Here is a 22946-nt window from a genome sequence, read left to right as displayed (position 1 = left end):
TTTGGAGGCTTCAGATATGTAATCAAATTCAGATTAATTCTAACCAGTTACTTCATAGAAACATTGTTGTTTTTTAAAAAATAAAGCCTGCCTTCTTTTTTCTTTATCAGTGAGGGATATTAGAGGTTAGAATCCTTTTCTGCACACCATAGGTGATCTACGAAAAAAGCAATAAAGGCAAATGCTAAAAGAATTCCCCTTAAAATGACCAGTCTTTTAAATTATGAAAAACATCTTTCAGCTAAAAAAAAGGCAAGAAATAAAGAAAACCTGATGCCCTGAATCCTTCATTTTAAATGGTTCTTTAATTGTACTGTTGCAAAGTAAAGTCACTGATGGGAAAACAATGTTGTGTGGCTGGTTGTGCCACACCAGATCTATTGACTCTTCTGCTCCTTCTGTCTGGGCAGAACCTGATTAATTGGTCAGCAGAAGCAGTGCTCCAAGTGTTGGGAACACAAGATCACTTCCATGGTTGGATCCAGGGACTGAAATGGCACAGAGCATGAGGAGCAAGGGGGAGCCAGGAGGGAGAGAGACCCAGTGAGACAAAGGCAGGCAGGAAATCTCCTCTCTCATCCAGGATAATTCTGCCTCATCCCAGGAATCCTTCTCCTCTGAACCCTCAGGGCAGGAATGTCCCTCTCAGGTTTGGACAGAAGGGTCTACAACAGACAATTCTCACCCTTTCCCTGCCCCAAAGCAGATCTTTCGGAACCAAACTTGAAATTACAGTCCTTGGAACTGTCTTTATCTGAAATGCCTTTAAACCCAGGAATTTTATGTCCTCTTTAGCTGAGAAGGCAGCTACAGCACCAACAGAAATTTTAATATAAAGCATTGTTAAAGTAAACTCAGATATATAATGAAACTCTGCTCCCATTAAAATTGAATTAATGAATATCCAGATATGCTTTAATAGAACATGTCAATCATATCCTGTTGCATGTGAGAAGACAAAAAAAGTAGAACAAAAAAGCAGCTCCACCGTGATCCACTTTGAGATACATAAAGTATATAAAGAAAACCAAAACACTTATCCATGCAAACAGGATCTCTATGATATTGTTAAAACTAATCAGGACTTGGTAGAAGAAGAAAAAGCTGACTGAAAAGGAGAAGATGCCATTCTCAAAGCAAAAAAGACAGAATGTCATTGGATAAACGCTGAATTTTGTCACATTTTGTCCTACCCAGGCATTTCAAAAGCTGAATGTTCATTGTCTCAATACGAGGACACCTGACAAAGTGGCAGCTATCAGACATCTCACCACCTGAAAGTACACAAGTTCTGCCTTCAAAAGTTAAAAAAGACATTTAACTAAGATGTGTTAAATGTCCCCCAAGACACTTTGGAAAACTGGCAGTGCATTCCAAAGCTGGGGGCAGGTTAGCAGATGAACCCTAAATGACAGCAAAGCACCCCAGAAATGCTGGGAACATAATGGACAAAACACTTGGACCCCCAGAGTTTTAAATCTAGATTCAGCTAGTAATGGAAATAAATTGACTTGTCTCAACTCTATCCCTAAAGCCAATGATCTATAGCCATATTTTTATGTGAGATTTGACATGCTCTGGTACAACCAATTGTCTGTGGGTGGAAGCTGCACAGAGAGAACATGAGCATTTATCAACATTAATTACAGCCTCACAGTGGTAAGGCTGGGAGCATTTTACAATGTCTGCTTATGAAAAGAAATGATCTGATTTGTACCAGTTCACTTAATTTCAAATACACTCCATATAAGAATTAAAAAATTGTATTCTCTGTCTTACCTGTTCACCTATCAAACAAATTACGAAAAACAGATTTTCTACCTCGCAATTAAGCATTAGCAATTTGAATTAGACTGGGACTAATTTGCTATTTTGAAAACATGGGAACAAATTTGCTAAGTCTCAGCCCAGTCTCCCTTATTTCTGTGGATCAATAAGACAATTCCACACTGAAAAATTCACAAAATATGGTTGCCAGTCTACAATGATTCTGTTATTTCAGTGACTTTGGAAAGCTGTGGAAGGAGCTTGGGTGCTGCCCACAGAATAGGAGTTTATTCTGTAGCTCACTCTGTGCTCTGTTCTCCTCTCCCAGGCTCTGGCTGCAGAATTTGGGATTCTCCAGGATTCAGGATACTCCAGAATTCAGGATTCTCCCCCTCTGTTTCCAGCCCTGATGCTGTGGGGTCACCCCAAAGGTGACATCTGAGAAAGTTGAGCTTTCCAGGGGACATTTGAGCACTGCCCTGTGCACTAATGGCAAAAGCTCTATTTTGCTTTCTTCATTAATTCAGAGCTCTCCCTAGCATGTGCTGCTTTCCCACAGGTCAAAAGGACCTCTGGTGTTCAGGGAATAGTGGTCTGACAGCGACTGTATTAACTTCCATATTCTTTGAGAGAACAATCAGCTTTTCCCCCCCTCCTTTCTGGACAGATTGTCATGGCAGCACACTGCAAAAATGAGTGGAGGGAAAAAAAAATTGGTTTTGCGATGAAAAACTGTAATAGAAAGGAAGAAAAAGACATTTTCTAACATAAATTGCTTTTTTTCCCTCCTCATACTGTCCTAAACTTATTCTGTATGAAAAAAGAAAAAAAAGACATAGAGAGAATTGTAATGCTTAAATTGTCTTTTTTATATTTTATAGGATTTTTAATAGTAATTAATAAATAGAAAAGCTACAGGTCAAGAGAATGGTAACAGCTCAATTTAGTTGTTCTAGGACTTAAAAATATCTTCAAGCTGTGGTAAAATCACATCTGTCTATCATTTTATTGGACATTTATTCTTAGCAGAAAACAATGGGATATAGAACATAATACACTGGCTTTCATTGTGATTAAAAAGAAACCCTTCTGCAGTTTTCAAAGTCTTCCAAAAAAGTAGCCATGAGTCATTTTATGTCAGTGGAAGCCTCAAAGTGGCTGCCAAATTCAGACAGTGAAGTTTTATGGAACATTTCTGACTTCCAAACAAAAAGAAACCAAGCTTGAAGAAAACCATGAGCTGTTCTTATGCCTGTTATGGAAAAATGAACTCTGAGGGGTAGACTGGTGCAAGCTTTGGTTACCTGGGTCTCAGTCTTTCCCCAAATGAGATTTATTTGGATGTTCTCTCAGCTTTTTGCAGAAAACATGGGACCATCAGCCAAATTTCCACAGCTGAGGGCTGATGTGGCAAAACTGCACAGAAGTTTCTACCCTGGAATTCTAAAGCCATCAATGAAGCTTAACAAGTGTTATCTATTTGTATTTAAATGGTCAAGTTACAAGAAATTGACTCAATCATGTCAAATCCACAGACTAAACTCAGCAAGACAGATTTTACAGTGGAAAGCTGTTTCAAATACACATGTGTATAACCCACTGGCCATTTTCCACACCTGTGTGTAGTGTTGTGCACCCCACACCCAAATAAATGCCTGTGGAAACAGAGGACAGTTCTCATGATACCATTTCAGTGATTTTCAGCCTGCTGCAGATACTGATACAGAAACTAAGAAAGAATAATAGGGAAAAAACTAATTTACTACACTGAACAGTAATTCAGGATGAGCACCTCAGTATCACTGCTCCCACACTTGTACCCACTGCCACCTCCTGACCCTTGCAGCAGCCCTCAGCACCCAGAGCAGCTCCAGCTCCCTAAAACCCTTGCTGATTGCTTAAGGCTGGGTTCTCCACACCCCAGGCCAAGTGTTCTAAGGACTGCAGAGAGCAGAGCAGTGTCACAGGCTGCTGAGAGCACCAGGCTGGCTTGTCACCACTGCCACCCTCCAACAAAGGCACAGCTGGACATGTGAAGCACAGTAATTGAACACTGCCTGACAGCTGGGCAGGGTGGTGGACAGAAAGGCAGGTGCCAACCTTTGGGCACCTTGATCTGTCATTTTATGAAACAAAAGCAAGCAGGCATTGCTCACAAAGGCACAGAGGCAGAACACCTGCACTGAGTGATGGCTCTGTGTGGGCACCTCTCCACAGGACACCTGCTCTTGATCTGCAAGCTGAGATCCTCTTGGAAACACTTTTATCAACTTCTCTCTCCCTAATCCCACTGTGAGCTGACCCCTGGAGCATTCTCTGGGGTCTCTCACCACGTGCTCCCAGCTCTGGATTGTCCCCACAGCCCTGCCCTGCCCCAGGTGCTCAGAGGCTGCTGAGCTGTGAGAGAGGTGGAGAAAGGTGAGGTGGAAAATACAGAGAGAGATATCTATACAAAATATATGGACTGCTGAACTGGGGATCACGAGCAGCTCAGGAGTTTGAGATGGAGAACACCAACTTGGAAAGGCATAAAATCTAGAAGGGGAATATGCACATGGCAGCTCAGCAGCTCCAGGGGCACCCATCACCCTCCTGACTGGTGGCTCTGTGGTCCAAAAGATTCCAGGTACTCTGCAAGAAGTGTGAGCCCACCCATTCAGCCTGTCTGCCTGAATCCTAGTCAGGTTTTGTGGGAGTTAGCCAGTCAATAGCCAGCTTTGCCCTTTAAATTGATCAATCTCCTTCTTGCGCTACTGTTTATTCTCCAGAAACAGAGCAATCAAACTGCTGGTTAATGCTTAGTAAAGATTAACAGGCACCGCTACACACATAAACACAAAAAATCAGGGTCTTTGAATGTGTATGTACATGGAATTATAGCAGGATCAGTCAGCAGATCCAGGAACATTTAGGAGTTCTGAATCAACTCAGCTACAGGAACTTTCTCTTCTTAATCAGAAAACCTTTTGTCTTTTTTTGCCATAGGTTCTGAGTAGTTGTTGCTTAGTGCCAAGTGATGAAGTGCAATAATGCCTCAATTTGTTATTCCAGTGGTGAGGATTATGATAACAGTGTTTTGCATTTCAATGGGTCCATGCAGTTTTAACTTTCTACATCAATTAATGAACATCATTTCAAAACACTTCTATTTTAAAAGGCATACATGGAAGCTCTCCACTATCTCTTCATTCAACTACTCACTTAACAAGAAAAAAAGAAAAAGTACTAACAGTGCTACTTCAATTCTATAAGTCATAGAACAGAATAATTAAACTCAGGGAAATTTATCAGTCAACACATAAGCTTAAATAAAGAGGAACTAAAATCACATAATTCTAGACTTTTCTTCATAAAGACCCTAAACATGCCTGTCTATTCCTGTGCAGTCACTCATGCTGCCTGTTCACTCTGCACAACCCAGAAGTTAAAAATGCAAACGACAAGATCATGAAAACATGCAATTATCTGCAATCAGTAAAAACTTCTCTGAGCTTATGTGTGCGAGTGGGAGTACATCCAGATCGATTTTCTGAATCATCATTATGTATCCTGCTTTTATAGTGTTCCCTTCCCCCTTTTCTCCCTCCTATTCATGCCTGTATTTCTTATGAATATGATACTCCAGCAGCGTGCTAAAAATGACCTTTTTCTAGTGCTTTTGCAATCCTCCAGATACATGGCCCAAATGTGTTTAAAGTCCTTGGGGATTCTTTGGACTGTGCTTTCCTTGACTCTTTAAAGTGCTTTTGATTTTTAGACAGGCCCAGAATCCATCTATGCAGATTCCAATTATTTGCAAATCCCCACAACCTTTCTGCAACCTTCACCTGCAGGAACAAGAGAATGAAGGAGTCAGTTCTTGCCCCAGCCTTCAGTCTCAGAGGAAGAACCTGCTCTAGCATGTGAACCTGTAGCTGCAAGTAAATGGTAAGAGAAAGTCACAAAAGACACAGCAAAATTAGAGTGAGGACATGTTTCACTGCTCCAAGTAGTTGTTTGTCATGCCCAATATATCCTAGGAAATCATATTAACAAAAGGAAAGGAAATTTTGTTTCACTGTTCTGTTCCAGAACATTTTGCATCATGTACAAAGATATCAAAATATTGAGACATCACTGAAAATAGGCAGACAATTGCAGAGAGCAGTTGTAGCTTGGAACTTCAACACATTCAGAAACTTCAAGTTTACATATTCAGTTCAGAAGTTCTGCAGCTGATCTTGACACCCAAACGTGGTACAAAATGTGAATGTGGTATTAAGGACATGTCAGATATTTAGTTTCTTTCTTTAAAAAATTAATATTGCTTTTCCCCACGGTTAAATTCCTCTCCTCAGTGCCCTATTCTTGGCTTTTTTGCCCCGACTGCCATAGGCTGTGCCCAGGCTCAGTGCACTGTGTCCATTCCTGTACTGGAATTTACTCGAGCACTGGGTGCAGATGTTTCCCAGCTGTGTTACCCCACGATTTTGAATTCAAGCTCTGCACGGTGCACACTGGGATTAGCTCACGTTGCTGCTCCATCCCTTGTGCTCTCACTGCTGTCCTCAGGCTCACCTGAGTGACTGTGCTGGAACCAGACTGGCAAAGTCACAAATGCAGCTTGAACCTCAGGAAAAGGCGAATATTTTGAAGAGTTCTTTTAAGGTTCATAGCAATTCTTTTCAGGTTAAATTTTCAGATTTCTCAATCTTTAAACTGAACTTAGCACAAATGACCTCAGATTTGGACCATTGGTCTTATACTGCAGCCCAGAAGATCTAAAGAAACCTATTTCATAATCACCACAAGGGTGGCCATCATCCTTTCTCCTGAATCACAGAAGAAACATTAGGATGTTACAGTATTCCTTAAAGCCTAGCATCACATCCTTGTGAGCAACACAAAGAAATTATAGACATAAAATTATCTTTGCAACTGAAAGATTTGGACTGAAAATATTTCAAATTATGAGGCTAATTATGAGAACTGAAGAATAAGAGTAATTTCTATTTAATTCTATCCTTTCTTTTTTTTCCTGAATTAAGTATTATTAGTTATAATGGGAACAATTATTTCTACATCAATATAAAGTACTGAAAGAGGCATTAATAAACCAGGCCATCTCGGTGAAACATCCATGCATGGAAGCTCCTCTGCTCCCCTCCCTCACCAGTCACCCCAGTGCCCATGTGGGGCTCTCATCCCAGGGGATTCCTGCTGTGTGAGGAGCCACAGGAGCCTCCCCTGCAAAGCCATCCCTTTCTCCCTGTGCCCTCAAAGCATTCCCAGCTTTACAGCAGAGCTCTGCCCCTCTGGCTGTCAGAAGGGAAGGAGACCCACCCTGGGATGTTCAAAGGCAGCATTTTCACCACACATCCCCCTGGAAAGCAATGATTAAAGCAGCAATAAAGGAACACCTCTCAACTGGAGAAGGTAGAAACCAGCACTTTGTTAGGAGGAGGAGGAGATGCTTTGAAACACACTGCAAGAGGACAATAAAAGTTAAAGAGCATTAAACAGCAGCTCTGAGCCTAAAGGTAAGGCAGCTAAATACTGCAGAAATGAACCATAAAAATAGCACCATAAAAATGCTACAGCCATGTATTACTGTGTCCTTACTTAGAGATATTTCAACCCTTCCATTACAGGCCCTTATTTCAAAGAAAACAGAGTGATTATGCAGCCAGCCTGGGAGTCTGGTGCAGCCATAAAGCAGGGAAGGGAAGGCACAGCCCCTGTTTGTTTATCTGAACCAGGAACAACCCCCTAAAATCAAGCACACATCACTGGAAGTGTTCCAGGCCAGGTTAGCCAGGGCTTTGAGGAGCTTGAACTAGTGGAAGGGTCCTTGCCCAAGCTGATCCTTAAGCTCTTTCCAACCCAAACCATTCTACAACTCTAAATAAGTGCAATTAGGAACTCTGCACAGGCATGTTGCAAACTCAGAACTCCACTAGAAGCAATGAGCTGCTGCAATACAGATAAATGTAATTATGGAACAAATACAGCACCACAAAGGATCCACAACGATTTGGGCACAGTTGCCTGAAAAGGCCACATGAAAACATGTGCAAGCAGCAAAAGCTTCCTTTACATCACAAAGAAAATAAACCAAATGTGATTAACAACCTCCAATCAATACTGAAAGAAGAGATAGAGAAAGGATATATTTGGAAAATGGGATGTCTCCAAACAGTCTGAATTTAGCCCAAACTGCCTAAGCAGCAAAGGAACAAAGGGAAGGTTAAAATATTCTTACCAGAAAAAAAAAAAAAAGAAAAAAAAAACAACATGCAGACGTGTGTTGTATTATTCAATGATTTGAGCACTTGGTACTGTTAGATAAAGAGACATCTGGAATCTAAATTGTGATCTGAGTTTTGTAGTGCTGACACAAAGCATTCCCTTCAGACAGCTCAGGTGCCACCTTTTGTTTCATAATCACCAACGTGACCACTTGCACATCATTGTCAGTAGAGAGTAGAATCTACTGAAGGTAACTGAAAGATGAAAACTGAGAGTTATGAAACCCTCTCTTGATAAAGCAGGTGCTGTCAGTGCTGGCTTTGCCTCCTGAGCACTCCTCTACTGAGATTAATAAACAGATAACCAGATAAAAAAATTAGAGTCATGCACTGTGAAGGGGCAGCATGAGAGGGGTCAATGTTCTGCAACAAGCTAAAGCTTTAACGTAAATGCTGAAGTAAAAAGCTACCAAAAAAATACCTTTTTTTTTTTTTTTGTGTGTGTGTGTCTATTGGTATCAATGTAGATGAAACACCAGTTTTAAGGGGGAAGAATTACAGGCTAATTCTGAACGTCTCAATGATTTCACAAGCATCAGTTTCAGTCATTTTTGAGTTAATATTCTTGTGATGAAACTTGTCATCAAGCCCTGTCAGGTGTGTAATTTCAGAGAAGAACTAAAATCGATCCTGAAGCAGCTCTGGAATAGTTTTGGAAGACAGCAATTCTGCCAGGACATTTTCTAAGAGCTTAATGCTTGCCTGTGACAAACCTGTCTTCCAGAAAGCTCCAATTAACTGTCGGGCATCCTGCAAGCTCCAAAAATAACAGTATTCACAAAGTAACCTTTGTCATGTACACACACACTCCCAGAGGCTGCAGGATAAGAAAAAAAGAGAACCACCAAAGTCAGGAAAGGCATTCACAGTCACCTCTGGCTGGGAATAGGTACAAAATCAGACAGTAAAATATCCCAGCCAGACAAATGCCCACTGCTGTGGCTCAGGGATGCCAGGATAATGGCAAAGGATCCTTTTGTGAGTATCCCAAGGAATTCCCTCCAGGTAAAGTGATTGGTAAATTGAGACAGTCTTGAGCCTTCAGAAATGACACATTTCAGGTATTGTTGTACCCAAGAACAATTCCATACAGGAAGAGACAGACCAGGCACAGCACACTCTACACCAGAATTAAACGTAGGTACTAACACTGGGCAATGAACCACACTGCAATAACTAATCTGGCTAAACAGGACCAACACTTTAATCTTGTAATTCTTACCAATAAATAACAAATTCAGGATGTCCAAATTAAGTTCTATAAAGTAGCAGAGTCTCCCACAGAAGCAGCAGTTCAGAGTTAAGGGGTTTTTGGAATTTTTTTTTAATTTTGCCAAAGTTAGCTCTAAACCTTCAGTAAGCAAGAATCCCTTTCCTTCCCCTTTTTGGCCATCTCAGCTTTGGATAACCTGAATTTGCTTCCATTCCTTCACAGCACCCGTGTTCCCATTTTAGGGGAGCAGGACAAAGTGAGGTGTGCCCTGTGCACACCCCAGCCCAGCACAGACTCCCTGCCCCTTCCAGGCTCATTTCCTCCCCATGGAGCTGTAACCCACCACTGATTAACCCCTGAGTGACACCAGCCTCGATGTTGTCAGCTCCTGCCCCAGCTCCTCCCAGAGCTCCAAACCAGAGGAGCAGTCTTTAATCAAGGGTTGGAGGGGCTGGGCTGGGGGTGTAACTCCCCCAGATGTTGGGGTCTCTTCCCTTGGGGTGTGACCCAGCAGAGCCCCATGAAAGCCCTGGGAGGCTGCAAACCAAACACAACATCCCAGAAGCTGTTGTGCAACCAAGCAGCTGAAACCCTGGCAGGAGCCAGTGCTCCCAGCAGCCCAGCTCCTCCACCTGCTCCTGTGTTTGCCACTCTCTGGGCAAGCAACACCACCCTGCTCTTCCAAGCACTTTATTCAGCACCACAATGGCTAATTTTAAATTCTGAGAGATCAGCTCTGCCAACTCTTCTATTTAAAGTGCAAGTTAAACGTGTTTGACATTCCATACCCCAAATGACAACAAACCAGAATATTTAGACCAGCAGCATGTCAGGCATTTATTTATTTATTTCTCTGTCAGGCCTAAGTGCTGCACCTTTTCATTTATATGCTGCTGTTTGCCCCACAGGCATCAAGCTGTTAACATGTACAGAAGAGATTAAAATGAACTTGCATGCTGGATGAGGTATAAATTAAAATTATAGTACTGTCAGTCATGAATCTCGGATTGTTTCTCAAAGTCTCCCAAAATGCATAATGTCAAGTGAGCCTCTGTTTGTTGCTTCAGGAAACGCAAAATGTATAATTTTTCAGCTGCACAGCCAATATGAATTCTAAGTTTTCCCTGAGCCTGCGATATAAATATGCTATATTAATAGCATGAGTTGTGTATGCAAGGAAGGTCCAAGTCAATAAAAGGCTTTAAAATGGGATGTGAGCAGTGATATTCACTGTGCACCTTCCAGTGCAAAGCAGATTGGGGCTGTTGGCTGTTCTAGTGCCACTCACTCCCCATGCTGTGTCAGAAAAACCTCCCCTGGCACAGAGGACACCAAAAACAACTCCCAGCAAACCAAGGCTGATCTCTGTGTGCTTTGGAGGACCACCAGTGGCATCTCCCAGGGTGTCCATCCTCACCACCTATTGTCAATGCAGAGCAAGCCCTGTGGCAGGGAAGAATGATGCTCCATGGTGTCAGAAGGCTAATTTATTACATTATCATACTATATTATATTGAAGAATACTGTACTAAAGAATACTGAATACTATACTATACTTCTATACTATGTAGAATACTATAATATACTGCAATACTATACTAAAGAATACAGAAAAGATACTGAGTGCTAAAAAGATAATAATGAAAACTCGTGACTCTTTCCAGAGTCCTGACACAGCTGGGCCCTGATTGGCCAATGAGTCAAAACAACTCACACCAGAGTCCAATGAAACAATCACCTGTGGGTAAACAATCCCCAAATACATTCCACACTTGAGCACAACACAGGAGAAGCAAATGAGATAAGAATTGTTTTCCTTTTCTCGCTGCCCTTTCAGCGTCCCAGGAGAAAAGCCCTGGGTGAAAGGATCATGTTCAGAGAAAGTGCACGCCCCGAGCACCCACCTGGTCTCGAGGGGCACGTTGCTGTTGAGCACCCAGCTGTCCTGGAGCTGCACGGACTCGGGCGTGGTGGCCAGGTCGTTGGGCGCCGGCGCGGGCGCGTGGATCTGGTTGCGGCGGTTGGTGAGCGAGTTCCTGTTGAGGGAGTTGGCAGAGGAATGGTGATGGGACAGGGAATGGTTGTGAGGAGGAGGGAGAGGCGGCCTCAGCGTTGATTGGCTGTGATGGTTTGAAGGGCCTAAAACAGAAAAGAGAAACAAATCACAAATGTGTGTGGTGGCACCGCTCTCCTCGGCATTTTCAAGGGGCCACTGCCTGGGAAAAGAGACTGGGCCTCTTGGACCTGTGGGCATCAAAGGGTGGGCAAATCAGAGCAGTGATTATTGGAGATCAGCAACACAAAACAGTGCTTCCAGAGTGCACAGCTGGCATGTTGACAAGGACTCTATTTAAATTTTAAAATACTTCTTCATGGATTCCCACTGGAGAAAGTGTCCTCAGTGGAGCAGCCAGGACAGCAGCCTAGCTGGACCATTCCCTACATCTACCAGGAGGAAATTTACCCCCTCTGTTTCTGTCAGGGACTTGGAGCAGATGAGCTTTAATGGATTAAAAACAGCCTTTGAGAATATGGTCTGTAGGCCCCTATAAAACTTAATCAGAGAAATCAATCTTCTTTCATTCACTGTATTTTACCAATCAGCTTCAAATGAACAGGATTTGTGCCAGCACAAGAAGATTAAACTCCAAATATGAAAGGACAGCAGCAAGGCAGTGATGGTATCTTTCATGTTATTCCATGTGATCAGGATTTGGCCTGTATTTTTCTATTTAGTAATGCCACAAACACACAGCAAGATCTGGAAATTATGCAATTCTTTCAGACCCTTTCATTCAAAAATGACAGATGATATTTTTTAGGGATAAAGGAAGATATAAACTTTTCTCATTCTTTGAGTACTGATATGCTTGCACTGATAATGAAAAATATTTTTTTCTAATCATTAAGGCAAATGTATTAAAATAACAGCACATGAAAAGAAAATCTGATAAGCAGGTGTCATTCCAACATTGTCACTTTTCTAAACATAAATGTAGACTGTTAAATAAGTTCATGTGCAATTCCACACATTACAATAATTTATGTCTAATAAAAACAGCAAAACAGCAAAAGAGAATAAAGAAAACAAACACTATAATGAACTGTATGTTTTAGACATTGTATCAAGTTGTTTTCTAGTGAACATTAATCAGTAATTCTAGAGAAATGATAATTCTAATGATGCGTGTTTGTTTTTAGAAACTGAAGCAAAGTACTTCATTGTACTTAATGAATCAAATAATAAAAAGAAAACATCACAAAACATCATTTGCAGCAAGACTGATCTTTGTCACATGAAACAAAGAAGTCTAGAAAAGCTGCTGAACTGAGTAATTACTGTAAGTTAATGAAGGCCAATATTTATTAAGAAAAACCCAAATAAAATAGACACAAAATGACACCGCAACCTCAAACCACAGAGCAGCAGGAGGATGTTTCCCCAGCATGGAGCCCTGAGCTGCAGCAGCACTTGGGGACCTGGCGGGGGTGACCTGCCAGGGCTGGGCTAAGGGTCAGACTCGAGGATCTCAGAACATTTCCCACCTGACCCAGGGTTCTCTGTGCTGGCACCGCTCTGCCAGGGCAGGGAGAGGCAGGGAAAGAGCCTCTCCCAACAGCAGCACAGCCAGGGAGCAGAGACTGCAGCAGGTTTGGAGAGAGGCTGCTCATGTGCAGCATTTCTGATGGAAGCACAGGCTGCTGAGGAACAGAGCCAGGTGTCCTGGGGCTTGCACAAGGCAAGTATAACTTCTCCTCTGATAAGAAACTTTAAAAAATGAATTATAATAAATTCTGCATCCTCCCCATGTTGCCTTAAATCTACACAGCAGTTTCTTTATCTTTTTGGAATGTCTGTTGCCAGAACGTGCGCCCTGTGGGAATGTCAGCTGCTTGAAATACAAAGTCACCTTTTATGAACACATCCTAAATTTTAAGGCCATCATATGTGCAGCTCTCCTCACTATCCTTGGCTATGTCTTATCTAAGCATAAAAGAGACTGTTTAGCCAATAAAATTTGATGTTTAAAACCCCAATTTGGACCTCCAAGAACATCAAATCAGTAATCTGTACTAGGTCCTGTGCCATTCCACAACAGCATGCAGAGCAAGACACAGCAGGAAGAAAATGTGTTTGGACAATATCCACATGCACAGAAGCTTAAGTGGAATTACTCTCCTAGTCTGTGTTCTGACTTTAAACAAAGCATGCTTGGATTTCAATAAGTGAATATTTATGAGTGATAAAATACAAATATGTGCCCTTGTGTTAATAGTTGCTTCAAAAGATTCATGTGCATCATGTTTTCTCGACTTACTTTATATGCAGATTTTTCTTCTCAAGGATAAGTACAAAAAAGTCATTCCCACATAAACAAAACAGTTTTGCTCTGAGAGCCACAGTAGCACCAGTTAAATAAAGACTCTGAATCTTGTCACCACAATATCATGGAGGCTGCTCTTAAAAGTGAGGCAAGTGCGCATCAATGAGAATGAACAGCATTTCTGTAAGACTAAAAAAGAGCTGAAATCAAATTACCACAGATTATTTAATCTGCCTCAAGATTCAGCTCCCACACAGTAAATGTAGGACACTTTGCAAAATGAGCTGCGCAGAGGTAACTGAACACACATTGCAGCTGCAAAAACTCTGAAACCTGGTGCAAGACAAATGTAGCATTTAATATAGAAAAATAAACAAATACCAATATTAACATCATATAAATATTATATAGCTTCTATTAAAATGTATAAAAGCTTATATATATAAAAAGTACTAACTAGGGACACGCACACACTTGTGTATATATGAGAGAGATAAAAGCTTAATGTGCTGCCTCTTCATAAACCTGTTCAAATGAATCAAAAGCAGAAGCCCAACACTGTTCAACTTGCCAGGGATATAAAACTGGATTCACACCTGAACATTTGAGCACTTCTCTATGAGCATCTTTGCCTAAATTAAAACTTCACCAGCAGTACCTGCAAATCTGCTGAGCTCTGAAGTCCAGGGGAGGAAATCACTTGTCCCATAATAAAGGATCCAAAGGGATTGGCCCCATGGATCCCATGGCATGACACACTCTGGCCCCTGGAAATTGCCTTTGATTTGGAAGCTTAAACACAATGATTGTTTTGATGGAGTACATCAGGCTTATTACATCAGGAAATGGATTTTATTTTTGGTATAGCAGTAGCCAGTATTGGTCTGGGGGACAATACTGAGGAAATGATGCCTTTTCTGAGTTATTAGCTGAATTAGTCATTTCACGAGGATACACTACACAAGCTCAAACATTTAGAATTTAAGGAATAGTCTTTTAAAACCATAGTGAAAATCAAAGACCTGGAAATCTGAAATACTGGTACTCTCCACACTTAAGCTTTTAAATACTTTCAAATTTCTCATTTAAATTCACAAACAGACAACATATCTAATTCCAATCAATTTTAGTACACATTGATTGTGCTAAGCATTTCCAAAAAATCACGGCCTGGTGTCCACATAATCAACATGTCATTCTTCAAGAGATCTTACTGCAGTCAAGGATATCAGCAACACTTGTTTCAAATTAGAAGTTGAGTGAGGGTAAATTGTGTTGTAATTAAGTAATCTGAGAATACAAAGTCTGATCTGGGTAGCTTTGAAGCAATCATAAGCTACCCAATTGACTTAGTAGGGTTTAATCAGAACAAAAATACTGAAATAAAATAAAATAAATAAAATTTGCTCAGTTCATTCTTTTATCTGGTGAAACATTTAATAGCAGTGCTATTGTGGCACAGCGTGGCAGCCCCAGGGGTCACACAGAGCTCCTGGATGTCCCAGAGTTACAGGTACATCAGTGATGGCTGAGACCTCCTGAGCACACACTCCCAAACATCACAATCCAAATGCTGACTAAAATACAAAAGAAAATTCAGATCTGCTTTAATATGGTCAAATAACTTTTCGTAGTTCTTCCCAGGCTTTGGTACACTCAACTCATGCACTAAATCCAAGCAACACAATGATCTGAGGAGAACAAGTTGATCTCCCACCACAGAGATGAAACACAAAGCAGGAAAGGCAGCATCCTTAATCTCAGCAAAGCAATTGCTTCCCTGCATCCCAGTTCTTTGTCAATACTACCTCAAAAAGTAATGGAGATTGTATCTTAGTTGTGCTGAACTATCCTCTGTGACATTATTAAATGCTGAAGAGCCATTACACCTCCTCATCCTTCCTTTTCACAAAAAGAACTAAAAGGGAAAACCCAAACATGTATTATTTTTCTGAAATGAACAATGACACAGCTATTTCCTTAGGCTTTAAACAATGCAAATACTGAACAAAAAAAGCCCCAAAACTGAAGCTGATGAATTGAAAGAAAATCATTAAAAAGCCCACAGACAAGCCTTGTCAGGCAGCATTAGAAACCTTGTCTGCAGCACTGCTGGTTGTTTATTCAAATCCCTCTGCCACCCTGTTTTCCCAAGGAAACCACATCATGGCATCCCAGCGAGTAAGGGCTGTTTCACAGAACCACAGGGCCAAGCCAAATCCATCTCCCAAGGCAGCTCCCATGGCTCTGAGTCAGGGAGAGCAGCAGGGTGGCAGTGCCACAGGAGCTGCTGTGCCCAGCCCCATCCTTGGGGACCTTGGCAGGGTGGCACCAGGGCTCCTGCCCAGCATCGCAGGCTGGGCTTTGTGCTGTCTCTGCTCCAGTTCTGTTTGTTTGCTTCAATCTCTGCATTGTTTTGTGCTAGGCCATAGCTAAATGGCATCTCAATGTTTTGAAAATGTTTTCAACACATGCTGTACAGAAGAAAGTTATCTCACTCCTAACCATGGATACCATTACCTCTCTCTCTTGTTGTTTGAAACCCAAGACATTTGCCAGGTGTTCCTTCTTTTGTGTGCCTGTTTTTTTTTATACTCTTTGAGGCAAGAATAGGTTGAATGACTGGCTGTCATCCCAGACTGTACATTTCAAACTGAAAATTCAGTAAATGTGTGCTATGAAACAGTAAGTCACTTATCAGTGTCTGCCAGTGCATTGCAGCCATGGCCCCAGCACAATATCACAGTACAAAATTAAATGTTGCTCTGACAAAAAAAAATAAACAAAAACAAACACAAAAACCCCAAACCAACAAAAAAAAACCCCAAACAAAGTAAAATACCCCGTTGCTTGCCCACAATATCCAGTGCACAGTCACACAGGCAAAAGCAAAACTGGACCCTTCAGCAGGAGTCAAACCTAAGGGATTACAGTCCCACAACCACCTTTCTCAAGTGAGGGTCACCTGCAAAAAGGTCCAAACTCACTGCTCTACAGAATAGTATTCCCTGAGACACCATGTACTAATTATATTTGTTGAAACACATCACTTAAATATTCATTATCACACTGCCTGAGGTGCATGGGCTGCATGAAATAATGTCTGGTCAGTGGCAAATGACATCTCTTCAATAATAATGTTTATGCAGACTCTGTGTCCTGTGGTACTTTACATATGTATATGTGTGTATGTTATACATATATGGAAAGGTAGGCACACTATTTCAAATTTTGAAAGAGAAGTTGGAGTTTTCTTCTTTCTAACTGAAAAAGAATCATCCCTCATCTTTTTCAATCTATCTTTTAATTTAGTTTCCAAATAGTGATATAAACATGAAACATATTTCAGAGAGTTTAAGGAGGTATTTATCTTCAGCTCAGGTACATGAGCACTATTCACACTATTGTTTGAAGAAGGCACTGATGTAAGAAGAGCTAAAAAGAAAAGCAGGCAGTTCTATTTCCAAGCAATGAAGCTCATTATTACTGTCTTCATTACTATGGAACATTTTAGTGCAGAAAGGTAAATGTTGTTCTATAGGCTTGGCTCTGCAGAATGGGAAAGAGCTGGACCCTGTCTAAAGACTCAGACAAATTCCTGCCTGAGCTCAAACCATTTGAAGCACTGGGAATCACAACAAAGTGAAAATGAAGACACAGATTTTTCTGAACAGAAATATTCAGGCCAGCAGTGACATTTTCCTGATAGAATTATGGCCTGAAAGCTGCTACTTCTCTGACTGGCCTATGAGGGACCCTAAAAATCGTCATGGTGACATAAGAATGACTGTGCTATAATTTCCAATTAATTGTGAGTCCTGGTCTGGTGCAATAGAAAGTCATCCCTGAAGCTGTTACAGCAGCACTGAGGATCTTGCATCACCCACAGAGCTGGAACTCTCTTGGTTTCCAAGGGGCAAAAGAAATGCCAGCCACGGGTGGTTTAATGCAATGCATGACCTTGATTATTTCAGAAGTGTCACAGAAGGTATTACACAGCATCCAAAACACTCTTTTTTTGTTAAACCAAATCTCCTAAAAAATTTACACCAGAAAGAGTCTCTCAAAATAAATTTCTCAAGTAATTATGTTAGAAAGAAGATCTACTAGGAAACAGCTTTTTAATAAATCAGCTTCTAGGTGCTGCAGCTCTTTGAGAGAAGGAATGGTCTATCAGCAGAGTAATGATTTGGAATCTTTCTGCTGTTTGAAGAATCTGTAAGGTCAAGTTGCACCACTGAAAAGTTTGGCAGCTGAACTACGACTGAAACGAAATATATTGAACCAGGCTTTCAGCATCACGTAATTCCTCTGTTTCTGAGGCAGTATTATCTCTTCCCAGCAGCACTAAATTTTTCAACTTCTGGATTTTTTTTCTTATTCCATCTTATACTTCTGCCTTAGGACAATTCACCATAATGCACAGTGCACACCAATCTGTTTTTTTTTTTTTTTTCAGTTCAACAGCAGGATCAGCAAAAATATAATAATTTTGTTGTCTAAAAGGAAAAAAACCCAACAAGTTCCATCTTGCAACAATGTTCTTCAATGGGTTTTCAGGGTTTAACCAATTTTTTCCCCAAATTACTTACAATATAACCCCTTTGGCCCTCAAAAAGCATGAAAATATTAATTAAAAACAGTTTTACTTTTAGGGCTGAACCAACTGATAATGAACTGATGTAAATAAACACTGATATATAAGCATCATAAACATGAAGGCTCACTGACATGTACCAGCAAATAGAGGGTTCCTGGAGGAGCTACCTGGGAGAATTCAATTTCATAGCTCCTGGGAAGCCAGTTATTTACTACCTGGACCATCTGTTTCTCAACATGTACAACAGGTAAAAATAATTTGTGTGGAATATATGGAAAAAGGAAGAGGAAAAAGATGCATAATTCTAGAGTAAAGAAAAGCAAATATAATGCAATGTACATGTTGCCCTGGATCAGGCTTTTCAATGGGTTATTTCTCTTTTTAAAAGCAGGCAAGATACAAGGAAGTACAAGACAGAAACAAGGATTTGTCTGCCTCCAGGGTACTGCAAGCTGCAATACTACATGACTGGCATTTCTTTCACAGGCAGTGAGATTTCATTTGAATTCTTTATTGGTTGTTATTGGACTAAAGAAGGAAAGTCAAAAACCCTTCAGATAAGAAGTCGTGTTTAAGTTTCCTGACTTTTCAAGGTACCAGAGATGTTATCTTCAGCTACTACAAATAAAAGATTCTGTTAGTCAGGTGAAACCATGGGTTAATGAATAAAATACAGAAAAGCATTTTATTGTAAAGTAAATTAATTGTAATTAATTTTTAATTAATTGTAAAGTGCTGTATGAAAGGCCTCACAGAATTTATCCCTCAGAGGAGGCACCCATGGAGCTTGTGGTGGCCAGCAATTCTCTCAGGAGCACTGCAGCAAATACTTCCCTAACACTGCATTTACCATGGAAAAATCTCCTGCAAGCTGGAAACTCACTCTGCAGCACAGCAGAAAGGAAACAGCCCACTGAAAACTTTGTCTGGGTAGAAAAATCAAGTGTTGGATTCTCTAAATAGCATTACTAACATTGCAGAAACTCCATCCTTACCAAGACATTAAACCTCCATGCAATTCTCTATTAAGGGAGCTGGAAGAGACTCTCAGAACAGGGCTATTGTGGTACTCACATACTCTTGGAACAGAGGGACACATAATTCTCTCTCCCAGGAGTTTTCCTGGGGAAGGCAGTGAGAAAGCTCAGAGAGAAAACAAATCTTATCTCACTTGCTGCTCCTGTTTGGCACATGTGGAATGTGTTATGGAGATTGTTTAGTGAAGAGTGATTTGTTAATTGGACTCTGCTGATGGTTGTTTGGACTGATTGACCAATTAGGTCAAAGCTGAGCTGTGACTGCCTGGTAAGGGGTCACAGGTTTTCCTTTAGTATTTTAGTAGTATAGTTTAGTATTAGTATGTAATTGAACTTAATGTAATATAGTATAGTTATAGTATAGTGTATATATATTAATAATAATATATTATATTAATAGTAATATTAATAAAGCAACTGTTCAGCCTGCTGAATCATGGAGTCAGAGCACATGATTCCCTGGCTGGGGGCTGTCCTGCATTGATAGGCTATGGATCTTTTCCATTTTTAAAAAAAATTAAATAAGGCCCATCTAATTGCTTACAAATAGTGAAACAGGAAACACCATCACTTCCCATCACTTCTCACCTCCTGGGGCTGTGCTGCTGCTGCCCCCCCTGCCCAGCTCCCCAGCCCATGTCCCACAGCAGAATGCAGTGCAGTGTGCTCTGGGCTGCCACTCCAGATCTGCCCTGCTCTCCCCTCTCCAGCATGGAAAGGCCATCCAATTCCCAGCCTGAAGAGGCTGTGTAATCATCCTGGCAGGTCCCAACCACTGGAGTGCTCCCACATCACCAGAACAAACAGGAGGCGGGGAACTGAAATGCCTTTCAGCACTGCTGCTTGTTCCCAGTGTGGAGGGGAGAGGGAGCGGCACAGCCCTGCCCATCACTGCACTGAACACATTTCTGACAGCACGGCCTCACACCAGCACAGCTCCACAGGCCTGGCTCATCTCAAGGCCATGGCTTTATTTTTCTGAGCCCAGCAATGCAAAGTCAAAGCCACAGAAATATGGTATTAATTGAGAAAGGAGGAAACAGATTCCACTTCCTACTTAAGGTGCAAAAAGCAGCTATCATAATTGCATTATATACTGTTTCTTCCTTCAGGATGTCTGAGGCTGCCGCAGAACTAAGTGGTGTTTAACACTGTGAAAAAAAGTGAAAAAAACATTCACTCTGCAGCACAGCCAAAAGGAACCAGCCCACAAATGCCATACACCTCTCAAGTGCCATGCTGAATTGATAATCATGACAGTGGCAACACTAAAGAAGAATTTGAAAAGGGGAAAAGAGGATGACCACAATATTTTATCCAATTAAAGACACAGGAGACTAGAGAGTAGTTAAAAATCAAGATATCAATTTGGGTAAAACCACTGTGACTCTGCAAAAATTGCTAGCAGCTTTTCCTAATGGTGTGAAACAAACAAAACCTGTGCCTGAAATCTCTGCTTTACCCTAAGTGAGGATTGCAGGAATCCCTTGGACAGAAAAGGTTCAGGATAGGTAAAGCCATAATATGATAGATGAATTTCAGCAAACCCACCGACCAAGTAAGAAAAGCTTTTGACACTGAAGCTGGCTTGTGAAATCATGGCAGAGGAGGAAAGAAGAGCATTCTGCAACTACTCAGACAATTTGACTTCTTTGAGATATGGGGCAAGGAAAGAGTCAGAAAAGAGGGGACAAAGACACAAAATGAGTGCATCCTAAGAGCTCTTACAGAAGCTTCTCCCACAGAGAAATGACGCTTTTGACAATTAAGTGTGATACATGTATAGGCCACAGGCAGATCAGCAAGGAGCTATCAGCAGATGAGAGCAGAAGCTCATTGACACCCTGGTCTGTTCCAGATAATGTTTGGACAGTGGGGGGCAGTAAATGTGGATCAGATTTAGTCTGACAGACCTGGAACAAGAATCTCCCCCTCCACAAGTTTTGAAGGAGTCTCAGAGAGCAAATTGTTGTTTCCACCTCTCAGGAGCCCACTAGAAGAACAAGCCCATTTGCATTAATTTGTCAACACTTCTAATACAGTAGATATTAAACTGCAATTCTATATTTGAAAAATCCAATAACATTATTTTAATTTGATATCACAACTAGGATACAGAATGACAGCACACAATCTTCCTATTTCTAAATTAATATGCAAGAAAACTGTGTTAAATCTTCCATAGAGACACGCTTAGTACATCAAGACTTTTCTTCACAGACCTTCTATGAACCACAATGTCAGAGGAACATTTAGGAACAGATGTGTTGTCAAGCTGAAGAAATTCCAAAGCACAGAGGACTTCTTTTCCCCTAAACATGTGTAGAGTTCATAGTGAAAGTTGTTTTTGTTATGTTTTTACCAGTAAATTACAGATATCTATGGTTTTAGGTAGTGGGATACTTACTAGGTGTCCATACTGATCATGGAATGAATGAAAATCAAATTACTTAAAAAAATAAATATATCTGAAAAAATTATTGCTGTTGGGTAGCTGTAACTCCACACCAACAAAAGTTACCTTACAAATTTTAAAATAATATTTTAAGATATCCATTCATTTTTAGTAATTTTTTTCATCTGTTATGTGTGAAAGATTTTAATTCACACTCATTTATCAGCTCAGACAATTTCACTAATGGAGGAACTCATTTCAATAACAAACTGCACTTTCAGAAGGTTATCAGAATATGGCTACATGCACATGGATCAGGAAGAAGTATCATTTTTTAACATAATTCTTTAAAAATAGGGTTTTCTTATACAGTTCTAAAAAAAATATGATGCCCATATAGAAAAGATTTAATTTCAAATGAATGCACCTGAAAGAAATATTCAGAAACATGGGAGGGAAGAGGAGACATTAAACTGGGCAGTTAAACATGGTAGAGAAAGGGATCTTAAACCAAACCATGTTTACTGTGGCAACATTCACTGTGGAGTTTTTATCTCTCAAAAGTGATTGCAGTCAATGACACACACATGGAAATGATCAATACCAACAACAGAATGTAACAATAGTGATAACACCTCGTGTTCTCTACAGGATCTGCTGCGTGTTCTTTTCATGTTCTTCACAAACAAACCCAGTAAGGAAAGGATGTTATCAGAATTTTACTGAAACAGAGAGCAGAGAAGTCACAGAGAATTGTATGGCCAAACCCTGGTCCACCAGTTTCACCCAGATCTTCTTCCAACAGGCCTTCAACATCTGACATGTTTCTCCAGTCACAATAAACTAAAACACGTGAAAATTAATTCCAGTGGGTGCTAATAGAAAGTGTCCCATCTTTAAATATTGTTTCAAACACACAGCTGATCAGAGATTTTTCCATTTGATACATAACACAAGTCCCACCCATAGGGCAAGTTTAGAGTTTCAAGCTAATGTCAAGTTAGTATATTTTAAGAGAGATACAAGAGTAAAAACTACTCTCTACAGGGCATGCAAGCCAGTCATCCTTAACGCTTGAAGACTGATCTATGCAGATTTTCTGCATCATAAAATAGTCTGGAATAAACCCCAAACTGCACATCAGTGTAGGATGCTGATAGACATCTTGATCTGGTTTCACTATTTCAATTTAGCTGCATATTGTTTGATACTGCTCATGGAAATATGACAAGCTGTGCCACGACTGGAAGGGAAGAGAACCAACTCTCTGTTGCTGTACATTATATTTTTATTAACTGAGACTCTAAATTTATGAAATACTG

The 22946-nt window shown here is 40.7% G+C and overlaps 1 protein-coding gene across 15 annotated transcripts in view; it reads right to left on the bottom strand.

Annotated features, from left to right (window-relative positions):
* Positions 1-22946, bottom strand: part of TENM2 (teneurin transmembrane protein 2) — a 612801-nt gene that overhangs the window by 165563 nt on the left and 424292 nt on the right. For all 15 annotated transcript variants that reach the window (XM_054288118.1, XM_054288120.1, XM_054288119.1 and 12 more), the window contains one exon: positions 11172-11406. In XM_054288118.1, coding sequence (XP_054144093.1) covers positions 11172-11406 — 235 coding nt within the window. The remainder of the gene's footprint in view (positions 1-11171; positions 11407-22946) is intronic.

This window comes from Melozone crissalis, unplaced genomic scaffold, assembly GCF_028551555.1.
Source record: "Melozone crissalis strain CALT ecotype California unplaced genomic scaffold, PUWL_Pcris_2 ptg000061l_1, whole genome shotgun sequence".
Taxonomy (NCBI): domain Eukaryota; kingdom Metazoa; phylum Chordata; class Aves; order Passeriformes; family Passerellidae; genus Melozone; species Melozone crissalis.
The sequence above is the reverse complement of the archived record's forward strand: the minus strand, read 5'-3'. Positions and strand labels throughout refer to the sequence as shown.